We start from the raw sequence: 23683 nt of genomic DNA on the forward strand, positions 1-23683 counted from the left end.
GGAGCAAATAACACAAGACAGAAAGGCGTCAAAAAATAGGCTATTTATCATGTGGCTGTTTTCACATCCTGTTATCCCTAATAACTATTTTTTTTTATTTTTAAAAAATTTTTTAACGTTTATTTATTTTTGAGACAGAGAGAGACAGAGCATGAACGGGGGAGGGACAGAGAGAGAGGGAGACACAGAATCGGAAACAGGCTCCAGGCTCTGAGCTGTCAGCACAGAGCCTGACGCGGGGCTCGAACTCAGGGACCGCGAGATCATGACCTGAGCCGAAGTCGGACGCGTAACCGACCGAGCCACCCAGGCGCCCCGCCTAACAACTATTGATCAGTGGAGTAGGGTGGTTCTGAGAATAAGCATGGGCTCTGTCTCTGGTTTTATTGGAGCCAGGATGAGGGTAAAGTCTGTTCTCAAAATTATCAGCAATCCATGGATTAAGCTGAACCCCATAAGCAGTAATGCCTCTCAAATAGCCATTGACATCAATCGAGAGAGACACCTCCTTGCCTTGATGGTAAGTGTGACACTACATAAACCCTCACAAAACCCACTTCCTTTCCAGCAAATAGAAAACAGTTGAGAACATGAATTCACTGTCAGCTTTGAACACTGGGGAGGATTGTATCTGTTTCTGGCAAACATGAAGTTAGACCTCTGCTATTTCCTTCTCTTCTGCTTTCAAGTTGAAGTCCTAACAGGTAAGTGGCCCATTTAATATTTCTCACTAAGTTATAATTCAAATGAACATGAAAAGAAACCAAAGGTAGGAAAAGTCAGGCGCCAAATAGAAGGGGTTTCTGTTTGTTTTTTTGTGTTTTTGTGTTGTGTTGTGTTGTTTTTGTTTTGAAAGCAGCAACAATTACAGAAGAGCCCCAAGCACTTGGGCTCAGGGTGTCTGTGGCGGTGCAGCTGCTGAGAGCGTGGAGTTTGTACCGCTTCCTTTGATATTGTGTTTTAAGATGAAGAAAAAGGTTTCATCCGACCATTAAAATTTTAAATTACCTGCTTGGAGTTACCTGTGAGTGGATCAAGTCGAAGAGTGGCTTACTGTTCTCAGAGAAAGATGAAAGGCAAAATGACTTGTGTCAACTGAATGAAAATAAAATAGTCTTGGCATTTGGACTGGGAATTCTTTTTGAAGGAGAAAATAAAATGGAAGGGCTTTGAAAAAAAAAAAAAAAGGATTTTGATTTTCATCTTATCTGGGTGATCTTGTGTCAGATATGCCACAGGCTGCCACAGAGGTTTTATTTGACGCTAAGTGTCAGGGTCCCTCAAAAAGGCCAAGGAGTAGTGGATGATGTAAAAAGACTCCCTAGCCTCTGGAGACATTAAGGAAAAACAAGCAACCATTCTAAAGTCCTCAATTCTCTCTCTTAGATGGCATATGTCAGACTGTTTGAACGATTTAAATAATGCTACCTACAACTAAATTAATAAACAGGTTTCTGCTGCTTTTAACTTGGTACATTTTTGTAATACTTTTATCCTTCACTCTGATCCATGTTCTTGAGGTTGGCAAAAGCAAAGTGAAATTACATTAAGTTGGAAAGTTCTATTAACACTGAAAGTGAAAGCAGAAATTTAGTAGGTATAATCTTATTTAGCTAGACATAAATTTTGCAGTTGTACAAAGAAATAGATTTTACTTTTCTCTCCAAAAAACTAAAGCAAAAGCGGATTGGTCAAATGTTTCATCCTGTGGTAGTTCAAGGTGGCCCAAATGCTCTTAAGTAACGAGGACTGAGGAGTGAACAGAGTCTACTTACAAGTTCCAAAGCCAGCTTGGGACTACTTGCTTGTTTTTAAGGCCTTTTCCACAACCCAGTGAAATCTTTTATTGAACAACAAATGAATAGCTTTGGAATGGATATTTATCCATTCATTCATTCATTCACTTATCTATTCATTCATGCAGCATCAAGCACTTGCCAGGCAGGAGGTACTGTGCAAGCTGCTGTGTGAACAATGATGAGCAAACCCTTATCAGCCCTGCTCTCATGACGCTAACTGAATGACTGAGACATTAATCCAGTAATCCCATGAATTAGTGATCACTATAGCCAGAATTCAGAGGATGTCACAAAGAATCCTCTCTAGACGGAGTAGATATGGAGGTGGGGTTTGGAAGCGATATTCAAGTCTTTTCTGTGGACGTGGCACTTGAATTAAGATTGGAAGGATAAGTAAGAATAAATGGGGAGGATCGTATGAGAGTGAGGAAGAAGATTCCATACCAGGAAAAGAAGAAGTGCAAAGGAGCTGTAGCAAGAGGAAATGAATTAAGGTCAGGAAACTGGAATAAGGTAGATGTGCCTGAAGGAGAGGGGTTTGGGAAGGTATAAGACGATGCTGGAAAGGAGAGCATAGAGCAGACCATTGAGACTCTATGGGCCATTTAAAGAACTTTGGATTTTTTCCAAGAACATTGGCTCAAGTCATTGAAAGGTTTGTACTGCCAAAATGAACCCCAGTATGTTAAACCCACTTGGGCACTTAGAGTTGTTGATAATGTGCTTATTATCAGTCTGATACTTGAATTAATAATCGTGTTATTTCTATGGAAGGATGAATCCAACCTAGGTAGAGTTATTTCGAGTTGTTAGACTAAGCTGGTAAAGAAATTGTGCTTCTACAACGATGTTCATCTTAAGCTCTAGTGGAATAATACCAGAATTCACTCTTACCACACAGAACACTATGCCATGTGACAAGCCATTTCTTGGTTTGACAGGCGGCAAAACAGGCATGAATGACTAAATGGAGATTCTAAGTTGCTAACAGTCTCCATGTTCAAAATACCATCACGATGCATATATCTAGGACCCAACGGTTCTTAAGAGCCTAGAAGAAGTATGCCAAGCCCTTGCAGGTCTTTTCTTTTGGCATATTTTTAATCCTCCCAACTAAGTAAGCTCTCTCATCCCACAAAAAGGGGAGTATTCTTATCTTCAGGTGATGTTTGAAGAATCTCAGACCAGGAAAGGCTGAGTGATTTGTTACATAGTAATTAGTGGCAGAACCAAGATTACAACACAAAATATACCTGACTCCAGATTTCACATTCTTTCCTCATTGTGTTGAAGTAGCAAGAGCTATAACAAATTGTAAAAGGAGAGAAATTCTCAGGTTTGCATTTGGTTGATGAGTTAATAGGTTGGAAACCTTGGTGATTTCTAGTCTTTAAAAAAATATTTTTTTAATATTTATTTTTGAGAGAGAGAGAAAGAGACAGAGAGAGAGAGACAGAGTACGAGCCGGGGAGGGGCAGAAAGAGAAGACACAGAATTCCAAACAGACTCCAGGCTCCGAGCTGTCAGCACAGAGCCTGACGTGGGGCTCGAACCCATGAACCGCAAGATCATGACCTGGGCCAAAGTTGGACGCTCCACCGACGGAACCACCCAGGTGCCCCAGTGATTTCTAGTCTTAACCATTGATCTCACTGTAAAATTTAACAAAGTCATCATCTTGTGACTCTGGAGTAATAGGAAGCTCCTCATTGTAAAAGGGTCTGGAAAAAACGTGAACCTCTACCTGGGTTTGGAAGACCCTCTTTCTATACCTTATGGGCAGTGAGAACCATGTGGATGACCTTATGAATTCTGATTTCAGAAAGACCACTCTGAAAGCAGCGTGGATGCTGTACCTGAGTGGGAATGATGGACGTGAGACGGTGCCTAATAAATGTGCACGTCTCACGATGTGTTCTGGGAAGTGCCTGGGAGGATAACCCTCAGGTGCAAGTTGAGCCTTGCTGTTGATTCCAAGGCATCCAATCTGTGACCCCTGAATTCCATCACCTCAGGAAAAACAGCCCGTTGCTGCCTGCAGACGGGCTCCCCCCTGAGATTAGAGAGAAGCCTGCTGATCCGAGCTGACCTTCAGCCCCTCCCACAACCCCCTCAAGTAGTCATGTTGGAGTTTTAAAAACCCAGATTGTTGACTTTTTTCCCCATTGATGAATTCAGGCCATTCCCAGTCAGTGTGATGAGCCTGAAAATCTGATACACTTGATTTTATCCCTTCATTGTCGTGTTTATTTCTATTTCTTTTCCTTTGCTGTTGTATCCTTTTAACTAAGTTTCTTTTAACTTCCTTCTTTGCTTCTGTAATTTAGAAGGTTCGCTACAGTTCTTAACTGAGTAGTCATTATGTTTAGAGCATCTTGAGTGCCTATTATTGGATTAAAATAATGACAATGGCCTTGCCTGATGTGCTGACTCCACACTCCCCATTGATCTGAGAACTCCTGAAGGTTCTTCCCGTCCCACTCTCACGCTGTCCAGTTAGCACAACCCCGCCCCAATCTTGGGCTTTGAAATAATAATTGCAGATCATTGCCAGGTTTCCTCTTACAGTATTTCTTGTCTGTTTTAAGGATCTCTCCTTCACACTTCCTTCACCTATTTTCAGTGCCAGCACCCCTCTTGCCATCTGCTCCTGTCTTGTGATCTCTGTTTTGATACAGTGATTAGAAGACTTCTATCATTTTCTGCAGATACCCCGAACTCTGTGAATTCCAGCACGGGTAAAGAAGTCTTTAACTCTGATGGGTGACCAATATCTTTTCTGGGAATAGGATTCCTGGACTGAAGTCTTTTCTCTGAATTCTCTGTGGATTCCCATCCACTGTCCGCTGGCTTCTAGGGTTACAGGTGAACAGTTCCATGCTACTCTGATTCTCACTCATTTGTAAGTAACTTTAAAAAAATCTCTAGGATCTTGTATGCTATTTATTTCAATATTGGAATTCAGGAATTTTGCCAGGGCATGCCTAAGCTCTGAGTATTTTCATTAATATTGCTTGGGACTGAGTGAGCCTTTTCAATCTGTAGACTTGAGGGTTTTGTTTTGGTTTTTTTTTTTTTTTTTTTAATCTTCAGGGCTATTTTTCTCCCCATAGTTTAATCATATCTTTTTCTTTGTCTTTTTCTCTTCTTTCTAGGAATATCTATTATTCTCATGTATGATCGTGAGTGCTGTGTTTTTTCATCCATAGTGAACTCAGTGGCTTTCCTAATTTCTCATTGTTATTGGCAATCCACTCAGATGAAGTGCAATAGCATAGTTTTTAAATGGCTAACAGCATATTCCCATTTCTTGGTAGAAACAGAATGTAGGTGTGTAGACAGGGCCTGATTCTCATTTTTGTTTTGCTCACTGTAAGGTGTATAGACTTGTTTGACTTAAAAAAAATGGCCTCAATATTTGCAGTTGTAAACTGAGCAAAACCCACAACTTATGCTACCTTCCTAGCTTAAGGATAGGAAATTTCTATGCAAAAGGATTTATTAAACTTTGTAAATAAAAATCATCTCTAGCCTTTTAATACCCAAGGAAAGGGCCACATTTACTCATTAAAGGCTCGTCTGTACTATTGCTATTCTAATAAATTGAGTCCTTCAAATGGCACTTTTTGGTCATCCTAAGTAAAATATGACCTTTGGTATTTGAAGACTTCTTATGAAAATTCAAAACTAGGGGCACCTGGGTGGCTCAGGCGGTTAAGCATCTGACTTTGGCTCAGGTCATGATCTTGCAGTTCGTGAGTTCAAGCCCCACATTGGGTTCTGTGTTGCCAGTTCAGAGCCCTCTGAGCCTGGCGCCTGCTTCTTTGTCTCCCTCTCTCTTTGCCCCTCCCCTGTTCTCTCTCTCAAAATCTGAACATTAAAAAATTAAAAAAAAATCAAAACTATATTTTGGAAAGTAGAACTTAAGTATTTAGAAAGTATACAACACAAATGAAAACTGTTAGTCAAAACATGATTTTTTTCATTGCTTTAGCCTGTAAGGTTGATCAAAACAGACCAAGATTTCCAAGTTTAAAGAGCGTCAGATGTTGGGGATATGGTCCTCCTCTGGGTCACGTATAACGTATTGATGCCTGTTTCTACTTTGCGTGAGGCAACGCTAAGAAAAATCGAGTTGACTCTAGGGACAGTGACAGACTCACGAATTTTGGTTCTGTCAACCACTAGTTCTGATAGTAGCTTTTGTTTGTCGGAGCTGTGTTGACATAGGCATGGCACTTTCAACAAGCAATTAGAGATCATTTTAATATAGCTGTTTTGAATTTGAGAAATCAGACTTTTTACAGCCAACGTTTATATTTTCCTAGGACTCATCACCAAAATGTCCATTCATGGAAAACAACAACAAACAAACAAATCCTCTAGTTCACAAGAAAAGTTGTGTTTATGTTGTACTATGTCTAAAACAAAAATCTCCCATTATTTCCTGTTTGTACCTGTTGAATGATAACGAAAGTTTGTATATGTGAATCCATGTTTTTACATGTCTACAGGCAGAGAAGTTACAGAATAAAAGAATTTTGTCAGAGCAAAGAGCTAGACTTTGTTGCAGATTCAAATACACAGGGTAGCTCATAGCTTAACACATGGTTGTTGAATGAGCATATCTAAAGAAATGTGTTCAGCACAAAGTAATTTTATATCTAAGAAATTATTTTATGTATTTTTGGTATATGATAACTTTTTAAATCACAGAATACATATGTGGCATCAATGTAAATAGTACTTAAAGTACTTGGGATGATAATATACCCAATACATCTGGAAGGAAAAGAAATATCCAAACATAACTTCCCAATCAAGTTTAATGTTAAACCTTCTTTTTTTGTTTCTTTTTCTTTTTTTTTTCAGCAAGTCTCTTTAGCTTCTGGGCTTCAGGTTCTGTAGCATTAGGGGGTTGGACTAGATTACTGGACTAAGAGGCTCCTTAAGAATGCAGGCTCTGGTCTCAGATTGTCTAGGTTCATATTATGGTTCCACCACATACTGGCTTAACAACTTTGGGCCAGTGATTCAAGCCTCTGTTTCCTCAAAATATGAAAGTTTCCTTAAAATAGAAAATCCAACATAAAAGACTGTTATGAACATCAAATTATGTATTGCATGTAATGCATTTAACAGTATTCAACATAGGAGAAACTCTCAATGCTCATAAATTGCTGTTGTATTATTATTTGGAAACTTTTGAAAGCTGAAATATTTATTTAACTTCCAGACCTATTAGGCTTCAGAGAATTGGCCAGGTAGCATTCAGTTTGAGTCTTTGTCTTTGGACTGGGAAACAAGTATTCTCCAGTAAACAGAATCTCTTGCTCTGCTTTTCTCGTTCTTCTCCTCAGTCCATTGCAGGACATTTGCCAAACATGCTCAGCCTCCGTGTTTTTCTATGCATTCATTTATTTTATTGAGCTTATAAAATGTTCTAACTCCTTGGATGGTTTAGGTGACCATACTACAGTTCTCATCCTTGTGAAGCTCATGGTTAAATGAGGAAGACAGACAAAATAATTATGATCAAAGATGATATGCATTATAAATATGTTGGTGTAAACAAAGTATTATTGAGAGCATAGAGATAGGTGTCTTTGTCTGGGGTCTCAGGGACCAATTTAAAATGGTTCTTAAAGAATGCATGGGGGGGGCGCCTGGGTGGCGCAGTCGGTTGAGCGTCCGACTTCAGCTCAGGTCACGATCTCTCGGTCCGTGAGTTCGAGCCCCGCGTCAGGCTCTGGGCTGATGGCTCAGAGCCTGGAGCCTGTTTCCGATTCTGTGTCTCCCTCTCTCTCTGCCCCTCCCCCGTTCATGCTCTGTCTCTCTCTGTCCCAAAAATAAATAAAAAACGTTGAAAAAAAAAAAAAAAAAAAAAAAAAAAAAAAAAAGAATGCATGGGGGTTTCTAAGAAGACAAAGAAGTACCAGGATATTCTAGTTTATGGGAATAGTTTAAGGATGTGAGAAGAATGGCCAAAAATTTAGTATAGGTGGACCATATATGGTCCACAGATTGTGAAAAGAGCTGGTGTCATGCTAAGAAAATTGATTTTTTACCTCATAAGTAACAATATAATAGAGACTTTAGGCTGGGGAGTTAAATGCTTTTTAGGAACACAATTTTGGAAGCAGCATGGAGGATGGATTTGGAAACGGAGAGACTGCTGCTGAGGCCAGTCAAGAAGCTTCCACAGAGGAGGGAAGACACAAAAATGCCTTGGATTGGCAACAGAAATAGAGAAAAGCAACTGAATTCAAGAGATATCCTTGAGCTAAAGTCAACGGGACTTAGTGGCCAATTGGATCAGGAGAACCAGAGAGAGGGAGGTATGAGGAAGGGGGTCAGACTAGTGACTCCCTTAAATGACAAGGTTTGGGTTTGGGAGTGAATATTGAGTTCAGGTTGGAAATGTTATTCTTGATCTATCAGAGGAAACCAGATAGAGATGTTGAAAGGAAACTGGTGATAAAGGACTGGAGCCAAGGGAAGGGGTGGCTGAGATAAAGGTGAGTGTTACTAGAGTAGAGAGGAGAGCTGGGGCCTTCAGTGTAACAAGCTCACCCAGCCAATGCCTTGTCTATGCGCCCAAAGGAGGGATGGGAAGTAATGTGGATATTCTTGGGTGCCAATAAAATTCTTTCTCCCTCCCCTTCTGTGTAAGAGACTTGGGCTCATTTAATCTCATGTAATTTCCCTGGTGGGGCAATTTTAAATCACTGACAATGAATTAACTAGGAAAGTAACTTGTTTGCAACTTAACTGTTACTTCATGAATATTGCTACAAAGCTTTATAGCATATTTGATATTCTTCTGTTTTTATGAAGAAAGTTTTTACTAGAAGAAAATCATTTTTCCATATTTTTCTTATTCTGTAATAGGATACACACTTTAGAGGACCGAGGGTTGTTTTACCCCCCCCCCCCCAACAAATTTCCTTGGAGAGTAAAAACAATACACATATTTGTGTGTGTGTGTGTGTGTGTGTGTGTGTGTGTGTGCGCGCGCACACGCACACACACGCTTTTTTGGCTTTTTGATTTTCTCCTCACTTCTTCACATCTTTTGTCTTTGTTAGGAAGTTAGATCAGATTGGGTTTATTTTGTTTATCCTCCCTACTCACTTCAATCACTTCTTTGGAGTATGGATGCCTTTGAATAGTAATGTAAGTATAGAAATGATGCGTGTGTAAAAATATGTAATCAGGATTCTAAAAGTTTTAGCCAGTAGACTCATAAAAAATGACAATACTTTAATTAAAGGTGAAAAAAAGTGGTAAATGCACATTTTTTTAAATGCCAACATTTCTTAGTAAAAGATAAAATGTAACAAACCCTAAATAAATGTTGCAGTTTTTAGGACTTCACCTCTTATGTCACACTCATGTGCCTGCTAAGCTAAAGTTTATTGTTTGATTACAGAAAACATGTTTAATAAGCACTATCAATAATTGCATACTCAGGAGATCTTATCTTTCTATCGCTCTGAGACCTTTGTGGAGGTTTGTGGTTAGAAGTCTGAGTTAAGGAGAATGAAATAAAATTACTGTTTTGTCTGACACCCCCTGCAGTTGTGTGGGTTTTCTAAAGTGTTTTTGCCAAAAGATTTCAACAGGGGATAATACAACTGCTTACAAGGAGTCCTGGCAGGATGGGTTCCAGTAAGGCCATCTTATACTATAGAAATGGAATGGTTTAGATATTTAAAAAAAAAAAAAAAAACAACGTACAAATAAACTCTTCTGAGCCACAGTACAATTCTCAGGAGAATGATCTTTTCTTCTGACTTGTTTTTTTTTTTTTTTAAACAACTTCCACAGTTCCCACGCCCAGGGGATACCAATGTTCTTATCCCTTAAATAATTTGAAAACCTAAAGAAATCACCTAATATAAGGACCGTGATTTTACTCTTGGAAACATTAGTCCACTGATGTCAAGAGTAAAGTTATAACAATCATAGTTAGCAGCAGTTAACAGGTTTGAACCTCTATTGGGAAGGTTGTACCCTTTAGACATGGTAGTCTATGTGATTAAGAAGACACAATACCTGTTCTCCAGAGTACTTATAATCCAGGAGTACTAACAGGTAAACAGATATGGTAGCAAAACAAAAACTAATACTTAATATTTAGATTTTAAGACCCATTACTCGGAGTCAAGAGGACATATTTCTATTGTGTTTTAAATAATGTATTAAGTGCTGAAAGATATAGCATGATGTTTTATCCTAAGTCACTAACGTGCTGTAGTTATGAAACATCTGAGTGTATTAGAAGAATCATTGGTCCAGGGGCCCGTCTTGGCCGTACATTGGGCAATTTTAAAGACTGTGCACTCTGGAGGATCTAAATAATCAACCAGGTTTAAACTTGTCCTCTGTAGAGAAAGAGAATCATCAATCATCTAAACAAGTCTTTATGAACCTAGTAGATATTTAAAGAGAAAGAATCTGTTTCTTTAGAGCTCAGAGAGAATTTTCTTTAGAATCTGACATTCCATTTCAGGAGATACTCTTCATGCTTGATTATACATTTGCATGTGCTTGCTTCTAGAAGAAAGACAACATGGCATAGCTAATCATGAGATCATGTTCCAGCAACGAGCTATGGAATCCTGGGCAAGATACTCACTTTTCTGCCCCAAGTCTAGCTTGATAAATGTAAATATAAAATGAAAGGCTTAACTGGATCATTTCTGAGAGCCCTTTTGGTTCTTACATTGTATATTTTATTCATCGCCCCAGATTTATAACATCACCGAAATCTACATATTCATTAGTTCATCTCTGTGTCTAATAAATATTTATTATGACTTACTACATACTACAGATGCTATTGTAGATAGTTGGGATGGATTGGTGAAGGAGATCAACAAGGTACCTGGTTTTAAATAGTGGGGTAAACCTGATGTAACAGTGGGGTAGCCAGACAATAAATAAGTAAATAAATAAACCAGATTATTTCAGGCAATGATAAATATTTTCTCTCAGGTAATAGGACAGAAAATGACTTGGGGGTGTACTTTGGATTGAGTGGTCAGTGGTCGCTAAAGAAGTAGTAGTTATGTGAAGACTGGAGAGAACATTCTAGGTGAAAAAGCAACAAATTTGAAGCCCAGGGGACCAGCTTCTTATATTTGAGGAATAGAAAGAAGAGCAGTATGACTGCAGCGTAGTGAGTGACTGGTATAAAATGGTGTTGGAGAGCTACGTAGGTCATGCAGGTCATGGAAACTAGGCTGAGGAGTTGAATTTAATTCTAAGTGAGATTTATGTTTCATAAGCAGGGCAATGACACAATCTGTGGATGTTAGAAGATCATTCTGGCTTTCCTGAAGAGAATAGATGGTAAAAGGGCAGAAGTGAGAGCAGCAAGTTAGGAGACTCTTGCAGTCCTAAAGAGAGATGATATGGTTTGGCCCAATTGAAGTTTAGATACAGGAGCAGTGGATAGACTCAACCAGACATAAAACAGAAGTACAGGAAGTTAGGCCTTCTTCCCGTAGACAGACTTTAACATGATCCTGTAAGCTCAGTCTGTAGTGATCACTGTCTCGCTTCATGTGGTTGCCTGCTTCCATTACCTGTCCCTTGGTTGTTGCTAGTGGCACTTCAACCATAGATTAAACCCAGAATCTTTTCTGCACCCAAGAAGTTGTATTCCCTGTGGACAAATAATCTAACCTGTCCGGGTCTTCAGAAAGAATTGGACTTGTATAATTTCTAAGTTTACCAGGTCTAATTGTTTATGATGCTGAGTGGGGGTTGAACCATGTTACAAGAAACACAAATGTGAAGGAGAAGGTGTTTTGGGGAGTCTGAAACACAGAGAGACAGTGTCTATGAGAACTTAGATGGAGATATGTTAGGGAGGAAGGTGAGGAACTTATCAAAGACTGTGGGAAGGGAGATTTTGGAAGATGATTTTATAAGAAGTGGTATGTAAAAAAAAAAAAGTAAGCTGAGATAAAGGAAGAAAGAACAGAAGAAAGATTGGTGAGGGGAACTCTCACAATTTTTAACTTCTGGTACAGCAGAGGAACTGATCAAACAGATCTGACACTCAACCAAAACGAACACTGGCTATAAAAATTGGTGTTATGACACCAGCACTCCCAGTTGAATATTAGATCTGGAGATGAGAATATCCAGGAAGGGTGAAGAAAAGATTCTAGTTGTTTCTACAGTTATAAGAAACTGATACATTCTGATTTTCCTTAAATTATCTGCCGACCCGCTAAATGCTTTAGCCATGGTTATAGGAATGATCTCCTTTTGATAGTGTTTTTTCACATGTCTCCAAAGGCTAAGGAGCATTTTTAATCAGGTACTGGAGCATATCTGTTCTACAAGTGCCAAAGTAATTATGAAGCACTTGATTAAATGTCATACTTGCTTCTTTTAATTGAAAACATTCAAATTGCAGACTTAGAGTTGTCAAATGGTTTTCCAGATGAAAAGCTTAAGCATTGGTTACGTAGAAACAGAAGTCAGGCTTCTTATCACTATCTTTAATAATAAAAAGCCCACCTAGATTAAATATGATAAAGTGAACAAGTCAGAGTGCCCAGCAGAAATGACACTTTGGAATCCCCAGCTACTCCTCTGATGTCAATGGCACACATCCTTGGCATTATCACTCAAGAAAAACTTAGGTAGTCTTCTTAGCCCTACCTAAACACTTTCACAGGCAAGGAAGATAGTCTCATTCAATTTATTTCTCCTGACCCCCCTGGAATATCCCAGTAAGATTCTGGAACAGAGAAGACTATTGGAACAACAACAAAGTAATAGCTTATCTTGCAGTCTTCTTTGGATAGGTTTTGATCCTGGATCCCTAGTGAGTAAGTGTTGGAAAGAACTTGAAGATGTTTTGGTACTTCCTTATTTCACAGATGAAGAGACCAAAGTCAGAGGGGTACCAGAGTCACAGACTTGCTATGGGAAGGCCAGAATTTTCCTCTCATTTCCTTGGGAATCACTGCATTGCATCTTCCACTACTCTGCACTGCTGATCATTACCTTTCATCTTGTGTTGGGTTGTGGGTCATAGTGTGGGCATGGGGCAGAGAAGAGAAACTGCTGACAAAACATCTTCAGAAATACAAGATAGGGCATCTATGTCTATGTGTTTACATGGTGGCCACAGACACTTTGGCCCCAAGATCTCTGTAGTTTACTTGCTGCCATTCTAAAGTCCTGGGAAAATTTGCTCTGGACATTTTTAAAAAATTTTTTAAATATTTAGTTTTGAGAGAGAGAGGGAGAGGGGAGAGGGGAGAGGGGAGAAGGGAGAGGGGTGGGAGGGAGGGAGGGAGGGAGGGAGGGAGAGAGAGAGAGAGAGAGAGAGAGAGAGAGAGAGAATGAATGAGCAGGCGAGGGACAGAGAGAGGGAGACACAGAATCCAAAGTAGGTCCCAGGCTCCGAGCTGTCAGCACAGAGCCTGACATGGGGCTCAAACTTGCAAACCATGAGATCATGATCTGAGCCAAAGTTGGATGCTTAAATAACTGAGCCACCCCCTCCCCCTTCCCCCGCTGGTGCCCTGGACATTTCTAAAGAAACTGAGAACCAGCCCACTGATTTTATTCTCTGCAGGAGAATAGAGTCCTAAACATCAGAACAATAGTCATACAGCATAATTTATTTTCACATAAATAAGTCCCCAAGAAAATATCTTTCATTTTAATCTAATGTAGACTGCATATATATCCATGCTATCAGTTATTTCCTTTTGCCTTTTGCTTACATTGTTTCCTCTATTTTTAAAATGAAGACAAGCATTATTTTCCTTCTGTATAGTTACAAATTTTTGTTCTAGAACAAGACATATATACAGAAGACTGAACATCAGTGCACAATAAATAATTATAAAGCATACTACCTTGCCTGCATAATCACCACATCTCAAGAAATAAAACACTGTCAGCACACAGAAGCCTTTCTACCCCCTGGGTTTTGCTTCCTGATCCACCATTTCCTTCCCTTTATGTAAAACCATTAGACTGAACTTTGTGACATCCATTTAGGTTATATTTTGTATTTAAAATTTTCTTAGTGTTTATTTATTTTTGAGAGAGAGAGACAGAGACGGAAAGAGAGCATGAGCAGGGGAGGGGCAGAGAGAGAGGGAGACACAGAATCTGAAGCAGGCTCCAGGCTCTGAGTTGTCAGCACAGAGCCCTACACGGGGCTCAAACTCACGAACCAGGAGATTATGACCTGAACAGAAGTTGGACACTTAACTGACTGAGCCACCCTGGCCCCCCCGTTTCTATTTTCTTAGTCATTAGGCAAGAAATCACAACATGCATACTTCACTTACCAAAGTTTCTCATTATACATACCTTTACTATTTCACTTTGTTTTTTATTGTTGATGTTGAGACATCACCTGCCATTCTAATAGTTCCTTCTCTGAAGGTAAAGCGTCTCTTTTCTATGGCTGCTTTTAGGATTTCCATTACGATGTATCTAGACGTGCACATTTAAAAAAAAATCTGCTAGTGATTTGTTGGGATTCTTGAATCTGGATGATGACTGCACTTCAAATAATTTTTCTAACCTAAGTTTCTAGTTCATCAATTCTCTCTTTAGCTCTAATATGCTTTGAAAATATCCATGGAATTTTTAATCATAGTATGGATTTTGCCAGTTTTATTTGATTCTTTTTCAAATTAGGTTTTTTGTTTCTTTTAGTTTCCTTTGCTTTGCAGAGGTTATTAGAAGTTTGTCTTTTACTGCCTTAAATGCAGTAAGCCCCGTTGTTTGTTTTGGGATCTGACAATTCAAATATAGGACTTTAAGGGGGCTTTGTTTCTGTAGTCCATTGTTTGTTTTGTTTCCTTGCATGTCTGATTAACTTTTTTGGTGTGCTTGTCATTGTTTTTAAATATTATTTGTGGATAGGCTTTGAGGCCTACGATGTAAATCTTTCTTCCTAGAATAGTTGCATTTTTACTCTCAATAGCCTAAGGGTAATAATGATCCAAAGTGACCCTGAACAAAATTCAAGGATTTAGGTTTTCTGGACCATTGAAGTGATGTGAGCTGGTTTCCTTCTGCTTTAACCGTAGTCCAAGAAGGGAACCGTTTGAGATCCCAACTTACTGAGAGAGGATGGCCTTCTAGGTTTCTTACTCTGAAGACTCTGGGAGTTGAGGCATGAAAACAAAAATTTGAACCTGGGAGAACAGCAAACACTCTCAGAGTAAAAGCAACTTCTAAACTCTGCTCATCTCTCTGAGTTCTGGTTCTTCAGATTTAACCCACCAATTTCTTCTCTTTGCTAAACCTTGTTAAGCCTTTTAATAATATTTTTTAGACCTTTTGTTCAGCAATTTTGGTTGTTTGGGTGTGGGAATTTGTTGGAATCTGGGCGGTCATAACCAAAAAACTACAACACTTATGCATATTTTCACAGTCAAATCTCCAAGTTGAAAATCTATCCCCTTGTAATATGGAATCTAAATTAAAGAGATCTAAATTAAAGCCTGTAGATATTAAGAAAAATAAGTAACTGTGCTAAATCTTAAATAAAATTAGGGCAATTAGTGCAAGCAGAGTTGTGGCAGGTGAATCTACCCTCATCATGTTTAGTCATATCATAAATTAAAGTTCTTTCAGAAAGCAACATGGCAATACGTAGTGCCATAACATGTTTAAACAGTTTGACTAGGTCATAAAAGCAAAGTGCTAAAAATCACCCTAATATTCAACATTGGAATGCTTTAACAAATTATATATTAACATTATGTCCTAATATACATACAGTCATTAAAAAGGACGACTGTGACAACTATGTAAGAAATGGAACTTTTATGATATATCATTAAGTGACAATAGCAGAACACAAAGAAATATGTCTACAAAACAAGTGTATATCTGGAAGATAGAGGGGAAATATACACAGATAGTATGTCTATTTCACAATAGGGCTGGACAACTTTTTTTCCTTCAACATTCTTTTTTTACTTGCTATATTCTCTTTAAGAATAAAGACAGGTTTCAAAACTTAAGCAAAAAAACTTCCGTGCTAATAATTTTCCCAATTTCAGTGAGAAACTTTCTTATAAAAAAAAAAAAAAGGAAAAAGGAACAGAAGAGAACAGTTACTTATAACCCAGTAACTCTGAATCTGCAACCAGACTAAAAGGCTCCTTCCTTGTGTGACCTCTGTGTAGCTTTCAAAAATACCCTTGGCTTCCTAGAAAGCTTAAAATGTATTGGGAAAAAAAAAAAAAAAAGAAATTGACAAAAATCTGGTGCCTTACCATTGTCATCAGACCTTGATTCAATTCTCAATGGATCAGGTTCAGAGAAGACACATTTCTATCATTTGAAAATGATTCATCTGTTGTTTTACTCTCTGACTGGAGGGTATAGTGTAAATATATATTTATATATAATTGTTCATTTTTTAGTTTAAGCTATTTTTCACTTTTTAAATTTTTTTTGTAAGTTACATCTTTCCCCAAATTTCATCCCAAATCTTCCTTTGTTTGACAAAGTGCTAATCCTCCTTCAATCTCAATTTTAAAAATCAAAAGGGCATTATTTGATTCTATAAACAAAATTAGAACCCAACCCCCCACCTTTATTTGAACAGTACTCCATTCCTAGCATTAATCAGATGTTTTACTACATATTTGTTTATCATCTGTCTCCAATATAAAAGCATAATCAGATAATATGGTGCCTGCCCTGTGTAAATATATTATTTAATATATTACATATTATATATTCATATGTAACAAGCAAATTTCTGGTCAGGTTATTTTCGAGGGCAGAGTTTTATTTGTTGTCCTGTTCTTTTGGTTGTGAAATTCTTTCATTTTGGTGCAATAGAGGTGACTTTATGAAGAGAAGAGATAAATTTTGTGCTCAAATACAACTAATAGAGTAGTATCTTCATAAAATGTCACTTTTGCTTTGTTTTCTTCCTTTTTATCCAGGAGAAATCAATGATTCTGCCAAGTCCGAGATGTTTACCTTTCACGATGGAGGCATACAAATTTCATGCAAATTCAGTGAGATAGCCTTGCAATTTAAAATGAAGTTGCTAAAAGGGACGGAAGTACTCTGTGATCTCACTAAGACAAAAGAAAGTGGTAACACGGTGTCCATTAAGAATCTGAAATTCTGTCAAACTCAGTTATTCAATGACAGTGTCTCCTTTTTCCTGTATAATTTGGACAATTCTCATGCCAGCTATTACACCTGCGAACTGTCAATTTTTGATCCTCCTCCTTTTCAGAAGAAGAATATTAGCAGAGAATATTTGAATATTTATGGTAAGACACTGTTTTCATCTTTCAGACTTAAGAGTACGTTCCCATTTAACAGCTTTTCTCACTAATGAAAACAACTAAGCAAATGACTATTTTTTAAAGTTTATTTGTTTATTTTATTTTGAGAGAGAGAGAGAGAGAGAGAATCCTAAGGAGGCTCCACACTGTCAGTGCAGAGCCTGACATGGGGCTCGAACTCACGAACTGTGAGATCATGACCTGAGTGAGCCAAAACCAAGAGTTGGATGTTTAACCCACTGAGCCACTCAGGTGCCCCTAAGCAAATAAGTATCATTTGTGGAGTTCATTTTGGTGCAATTGATGGCAATAATTTATCATAAAAATATGCAAGGGATAATTTATTATTATTAATAATTAGTATTAATCAGTAATATGCAATTTGATCACGTAGACTATTGAGTTAGAAATAGGTTACGTTGGGGCGCCTGGATGGCTCAGTTGGTTAAGTGTTTGACTCTTGATTTCAGCTCAGGTCATGATCTCATAGTCCACCTTCTAGAGATTCTCTCTCTCCCTCTTCTGCCCCTCCTCCTCCCACTCTCTTTCTCCCTCTCCAAAAAAACAAAAAAGAAAAGAAAAAAAATAGGTCATGTTGTCTTTAAAACGCATAGGCCATTAAAAATCAGGAAAAAATTTAAGACAATTACCCAAATCTGTGGCCTAATGGCCATTGGCTCTAGTCATGTAAAACTGAAGGTTTTGGTTAGTGTCGGTTTTGTGGAATCAAGTGAGGGGATTGAAAGCCATAGTTTTATACCCTTACTTTTCCTACTTACTCTTCTACAAAAATATAGACAGAAAAAGTCCTTCCTAGTAACCACATTTGTAATCATTTATGTGCATAGAATCTTTCAGGTTTTAGTTTTTGAACGCTTGCTATAATACTGAGATGGCGTTATATACTGTGCATTGGATTCCATGATTGTAATGAAGGCAAACTGCATTTGATTAAATCACTTTATTGAATTTGGTAAAAGAACTTGTGATTCGGCACCCAAAAAGGAGATTTGTTTCTCACAGTTTTTCCTTAACATGTCTCCTTTCCAATCCAGAATCACAGATTTGCTGCCAGCTGAAGTTCTGGTTACCCATAGGGTGTTCAGCTTTTGTTGTAGTCTACATTTTTGGATGCGTATTTCTTTGTTGGCTTACAAAAAAGGTGAGCAATGTCTCTGTTTTTCTCGCCTCTGCTTTCCTGAAGAATATCAGTAGTTATTTACTCAAAGCACCTGCTGCTCTTGCCAGAGTGATTTGATTAACAGACATTTTCTTTTCCATAAGATAGGTCTACTAACTACTAACTTGGAACAGAAGCTTATTCTATAGCTGCTTCATTCTAAAAAAGGGTTTGAGGGCTTATGGAAAGAGCTGTTATTATTATTATTCAAAAAAGATAAGGGAATTGGGGCCAAGAAAACATAAAAAGTCAGGACGAAGATTGAAACATAAAAATAGATGCTTCTGACTTCTGAGAATCATTAAATATGGGCTGCAAATTTGATTCTAAGTTTCCAGAGTCAGGACAAAGATGAAACAGTTTCGTTTCACTCAACTTGTCAGTTAAACAATCAGTGAGAAAGTCTTACAAGGTGTCAGTCTTAGCTGAGAAGTAAATGGCCAACTTCTTTCCATGGCTAAGTTGTTAGGACTGTTTTTGAAGAAGACCATAGAAAAACTGGGAAGAGAATTCAACAATGACAAAACAATCTCTCTGTGCTGGGGGGTATTATTTCCAGTCTTTCATAATATAGGTTCTCAATGAGAGAACTTACAGCATTCTGCATTTTACACAGGTATCAGTTCACAGACCATGGGTGTATCTGTGCCAGAATGGAATTCAAAAAGAGAGATAAAGAATAGAGTGAGATAGGGCTCGCTATCTAAATCTACAAAAGAAGGGAACAAAAAAAACAAAAATGAGGGAGGAAATTCAGCAGAAGGGTCTTTTTATTTAAAGCCCTTTTCATATTGGTCTCCTACTTAGCTGGAAGTCAGGAGCCTACACCACATGCTAACGCTTTTGTCGCATATCACTTCAACCAAGAATAGAAAACAGTGAAAAAAGACCAGGGATGGAGATGAGGAAGAGCAGCTGACAAACCATGTTTCTGACTTCTCTTTCAGAAGTATCGATCCAGTGGGCATGACCCTAACAGTGAATACATGTTTATGGCAGCAGTGAACACAGCCAAGAAACCTGGACTCACAGGTATGGTTCCATCTGGGGGTTTGGGTAGAGCAGAGTGTTCTTCACATTATGCTTGGAATTTTAATTTTTTATTTTATTTATTTTTAAAGTTTATTTATTTTGACAGAGACAGAGAGAGAGAGCAAGTGAGCATGTGTATGAGCACAAATAGGGGAGGGGCAGAGAGAATCCCAAGCAGGCTCTGCACTGTCGGCTCAGAGCCTGACGCGGGGCTCCATCCCATAGACCTATGAGATCATGACCTGAGCTGAAATCCAAGAGTCAGATGCTCAACTGACTGAGCCATCCATGTGCCCTTAATTTCTTATTTTAAAGGAAGGCCAAATGTCTCTCTGGCCTCATTTTAGTCTTTTCTGTGAAAATTTGAATTTTTCACTTCAGGTTTATCCTTTTCTGCAGTACACTGCAAACAATGTATTTGTAAACCACTATTAAAAAATAAACGAGCAAAGGATCCATAAAACCACTATTGTATCACCGCAGTTTTCTAATTGGTATTTCAAAAGCTAGCATGATTCTAAGTCTTCCTTGGTAAAAAGTTCTCTAATTCACCTGATAAGCAGTTATTGGAGATCAGTGAGGTACAAATGGCTGAGTAAGGAGCTGTGGGAGATGCAGAGGTATATGAAGGGTTTTGGACAGAGATTTGGAAGAGAGATCTGGGCTGGTGCTACCGGGGGAAGGAGGAGGATCCGGTGAGGCTCTTGCTATTCTGGTGAAAAGAAGGTGGAGGGCGAGAGGGCCCGGATGGCTGCACAAGGCCAGTTAGGTGCGACCTTTGACTTTTCCCATTCAGAGCGAACACTGTCAGTTTGAGGTTCATCAAGCTGAGGAGCATCTAGAAAGTTTGAAGCATCCCTTGTGGAAAATTTGTAAGTCTTACGCCTTTGAGGTTGCGACGAGAGGACATATGTGATGAGACAGAAGGCCCCGAAGTTCTGCCACCATTCAGTGGTAAAGGACTTGTATAAAAAGGATGCAAACAGCACCTGTAATCATGGAATTAAAGCATGGGAAGGGATCTAAATGCTCCTTCAGTCTATCTCCTCATTTTTTGGATGAGAGAAGTTGATGCCCAGGATGTTCAGTGACTCTTTTGGTTCCCTAGAGATTTCCCACCATAGCTTTGTCACTAACAAAGAGCATGCATTTCATTACTTGCCTATTAAAAAAATCTTTTCTTTTAATCCCTGTGCTTGTTATAATGTGTCTGTTTTAGTTTGGATCCCTGAAAAAGCAGACCCCGAGACAGAGACTTGGGTAGAAGTAGTTTATTTAGAAGGTGACCCCAGGGAAAACGGGTGAGGGAGCAGGGAGAGTAAGACAGGCAAGAAGGAAAAGCAAATGGAGATTGCATTACTGAGGTCTCAGCTGGAGGCCACAGAACCTCTGAGAAGTGTACAGGTGTCTCCAAGAATTGTTCTTCTGAAGGATGGCAAGTGGGGTATTGATCCAGTGGATCCCATCCCCACTGGGTTGGAGTTGCCTGTAGGGTCCACGAACTTTCCCTCATCCATCCTGGAGCCATGCTCTATGCTTGGCTCCCAAGTCTACAGAGAAATCCCTGAGACAGAGAGCAGAGTAATGCATGGTGGGACTCTTGTGCTAGAATGGACAGCATGTACAGAAGTGTCTACCCCAGCTGTGGCTGGGATCAGAGTCGGGCTATTTCACATCCCACCTACGAACTGTAATCACTGAAAACGGCCATAGTGTAAGCTTCTTGAAGGTAGGTGGGTCTCTCCTCTGTATTCTGAAAGCAATATGCATACACAAGTTCAAGCAGAGCATGTCTCAGCACCTCTGTCAAGTATTTATCGCATGATTATGTAAGTAGTACCAGGCCACGTGATCTGTGTTGGGTAGAGAGAGGGGAGACTCAAGCAAGTCCTGGTCTTCAGTCTGTAATGTCATTGGGAGAGCTGATGTGTTTACATAGAGGGTAGACTCATACGATAGTGTCAAAAGTCCTCAATTGTGAAGTCGAGAGTTCAGGTCATGTTTATTACAGGAGTTAAGAGGAGGCTGGGTAAAACTTGACGGCAAATATGGAGCTGGTGCTGAGTCTTGAAGCATCGAGTTTGGATGGTGTGTGTGTGTGTGTGTGTGTGTGTGTGTGTGTGTGTGTGTGTACAAGAGTCAGATGAAAGGGACAAACTTGTTGAAGGGAATTGGAACAGAGTGCCTTTAAAAATGTTGTGCTACATTTTGTTATAGGTGTGACTCATAATTTGGAACTTTGTGGCACCCAGGCATGAACCACGTGGGCCAGGTCCCCTCTGACTTGAAGCGCAAGATTCCCACGTCCCCTGGACCACAGAGAGTCAGACTTGATTTGAGTACATGCATCTTCTGCTGGTGTTCTGTTCAATCTGGACTAGTGACTATCGGTCAACAGGGGTTTTAAAAGGCTGCTTCGGTACTGTTGGGTTATCAAAAACACCCTCTTGCAACTAGTTTTACAGAAAGCCCAGCTCGTGTGTGCTCAACAAATAGACCTCACTGGGATGGAATTCCTATCTTCATATCTGCTTCTAGCAATGCACCAGCCAGGAGAACAAACACATCTCCAGATATTTTTAAAAGATGCCATGGGTACCGAATCTGCAAAGCAAATGGGCTGCCAACAGCCACTATCTCTCTGCACTTCACCTATAGACTACCTCTTCTTCCTCTAGGGCTGAGCGTTCCTTTTTAGCCACACAGTAGGGGAAGGTGCTTCAAAATTATAGCTATTTTATTTCTGAGGTATCAACATGTAATTGTACTATTATAATAGGTTAGTACACAGTACTCTTTTCCAACATCTGAACCCCAGTCCTGTATTCCCAAGAGTTTAGATGCCTTCTTCTGCCTTCAGTTTGCCTTTTTAAAATACTCTACATGACTACTTGACAGGCATTCTGTTAAAAAACAATTATTTTTAATGTTTATTCACTCTTGAGAGAGAAAGAGCATGAGCGTGGAGGGGCAGAGAGAGAGGGAGACACAGAATCTGAAGCAGGCTCTAAGCTCTGTGCTGTCAGCACAGAGCCCTACACAGGGCTGAAACACACAGACCGTGAGATCATGACCTGAGCCGAAGTCGGCGCTTAACTGACTGAGCCACCCAGGTGCTCCGACAGATATTCTTGAGTAGGGAGCTTTATCTACATTTTCCCCCTCTGCTGCTCAATAAAACACATAGTATATATATTTAATTGTAGCCCAATGAATATAATTTGCCTATATTTTCCCTACAAGAATATTTTTCTTCCAGAAAGACCTCTTATTTTCCCAAATTCAGTTAAAATGATTTACTTTGTTGACTTGTTTCTACCACATTAGTGGTAGAAAACATTGCCTAGAATCAGAAGTGACTTTATTGTATGAGTCTGTTTTCTATCATTATCTATGTTTTCATGGTGCTATTAATTCCAAGCGAGGCTGTTTCTATAGGTCATCTTAAAATTGCAAGCAAACAAACAAACCCACAAAACCGTCTTTCACTGTCCAACATTGTCCCGGAGGGTAGAGCCAATGATCCATTTAGTGGAAAGCTGTAGTTCCTGGAGGTCACTGACAGACTATAACCCAGATGACCTCCTGGCTTGACAGGCTGAAATGGCCCCATCAGCCTGGAGCAGCCATCCAGACCTGGGTGAAATTGCAAGGCTTGAGAGACTCCTGTGAGCCAAGGACAACCAGCTGCTCTTGCCCCCAGAAGCTGACGTCACCCTGGGGACCATGGTGAATCTGCCTGCATTTGTACCTCCAGGGTCTTGGAGGAGGCACAGATGTGCCAGGGAACATCAGCAGGATTCCTTCTCCTAGAAACTGGCCCTGGCCCTTCAAGATAGTCTTCCTTTGAATGCAATTTGGCTGGAAAGATTCTTAAATACATATAATACGTGATTGGTCTTAGCTGGAATATTTTCTCTGCTTCCTGTTTGCATGCCCAATGCTTCTGAAGCAGCCAATGTATGTGCAACAACATTTTTAACCTTAGGTAAAGTTGGGCTATTCAGTAGTTTTAAAATTTGTAGGTGCCTGTGTCTAGTTTACTTTAAAAGTGAGACCAGATATGTCATTACGCATACTTATATTCTTGTAAGTGTGCGTAATGATGGATACGTACAGTACAGTACTGCATTTGTAATTTGAATCAAGTTTGGTGGTGTTTTTCCAGCTGACTTGGACAACATGGTTGGCTCTGCAGAGCTGTTTCCTGAGTTGTTTGCAGCTTTGGGGGTGGGGGGTTGGCGTGGGGAGTACAGCCTTCATTGGGGTCCACCTGGCCTGGTTTCCATACTGTGCTCTAAAGCATCCTCATCCTCAGCACTGGACATTTCGAAGTGGATTATTAAATGATACAA

The 23683-nt window shown here is 39.3% G+C and overlaps 1 protein-coding gene across 2 annotated transcripts; it reads left to right on the forward strand.

Moving 5' to 3' along the window:
• The first annotated feature begins 580 nt into the window (after nucleotides 1–580).
• Nucleotides 581–22305, forward strand: ICOS (inducible T cell costimulator). 2 transcript variants are annotated; one of them, XM_007089962.3, is made up of 5 exons: nucleotides 581–704; nucleotides 16763–17101; nucleotides 18172–18278; nucleotides 19244–19328; nucleotides 21546–22305. In XM_007089962.3, the coding sequence occupies exons 1-5, from the start codon at nucleotides 647–649 to the stop codon at nucleotides 21584–21586; spliced, it is 630 nt and encodes a 209-aa protein (XP_007090024.1). In that variant the 5' UTR covers nucleotides 581–646; the 3' UTR covers nucleotides 21587–22305. The 2 variants fall into 2 exon arrangements, with proteins under 2 accessions (XP_007090024.1, XP_042851080.1); XM_042995146.1 differs by lacking the exon at nucleotides 21546–22305 and adding an exon at nucleotides 20125–21517.
• The last annotated feature ends 1378 nt before the right edge of the window (nucleotides 22306–23683 follow it).

This window comes from Panthera tigris, chromosome C1 (genome assembly GCF_018350195.1).
Source record: "Panthera tigris isolate Pti1 chromosome C1, P.tigris_Pti1_mat1.1, whole genome shotgun sequence".
Taxonomy (NCBI): Eukaryota; Metazoa; Chordata; class Mammalia; order Carnivora; family Felidae; genus Panthera; species Panthera tigris.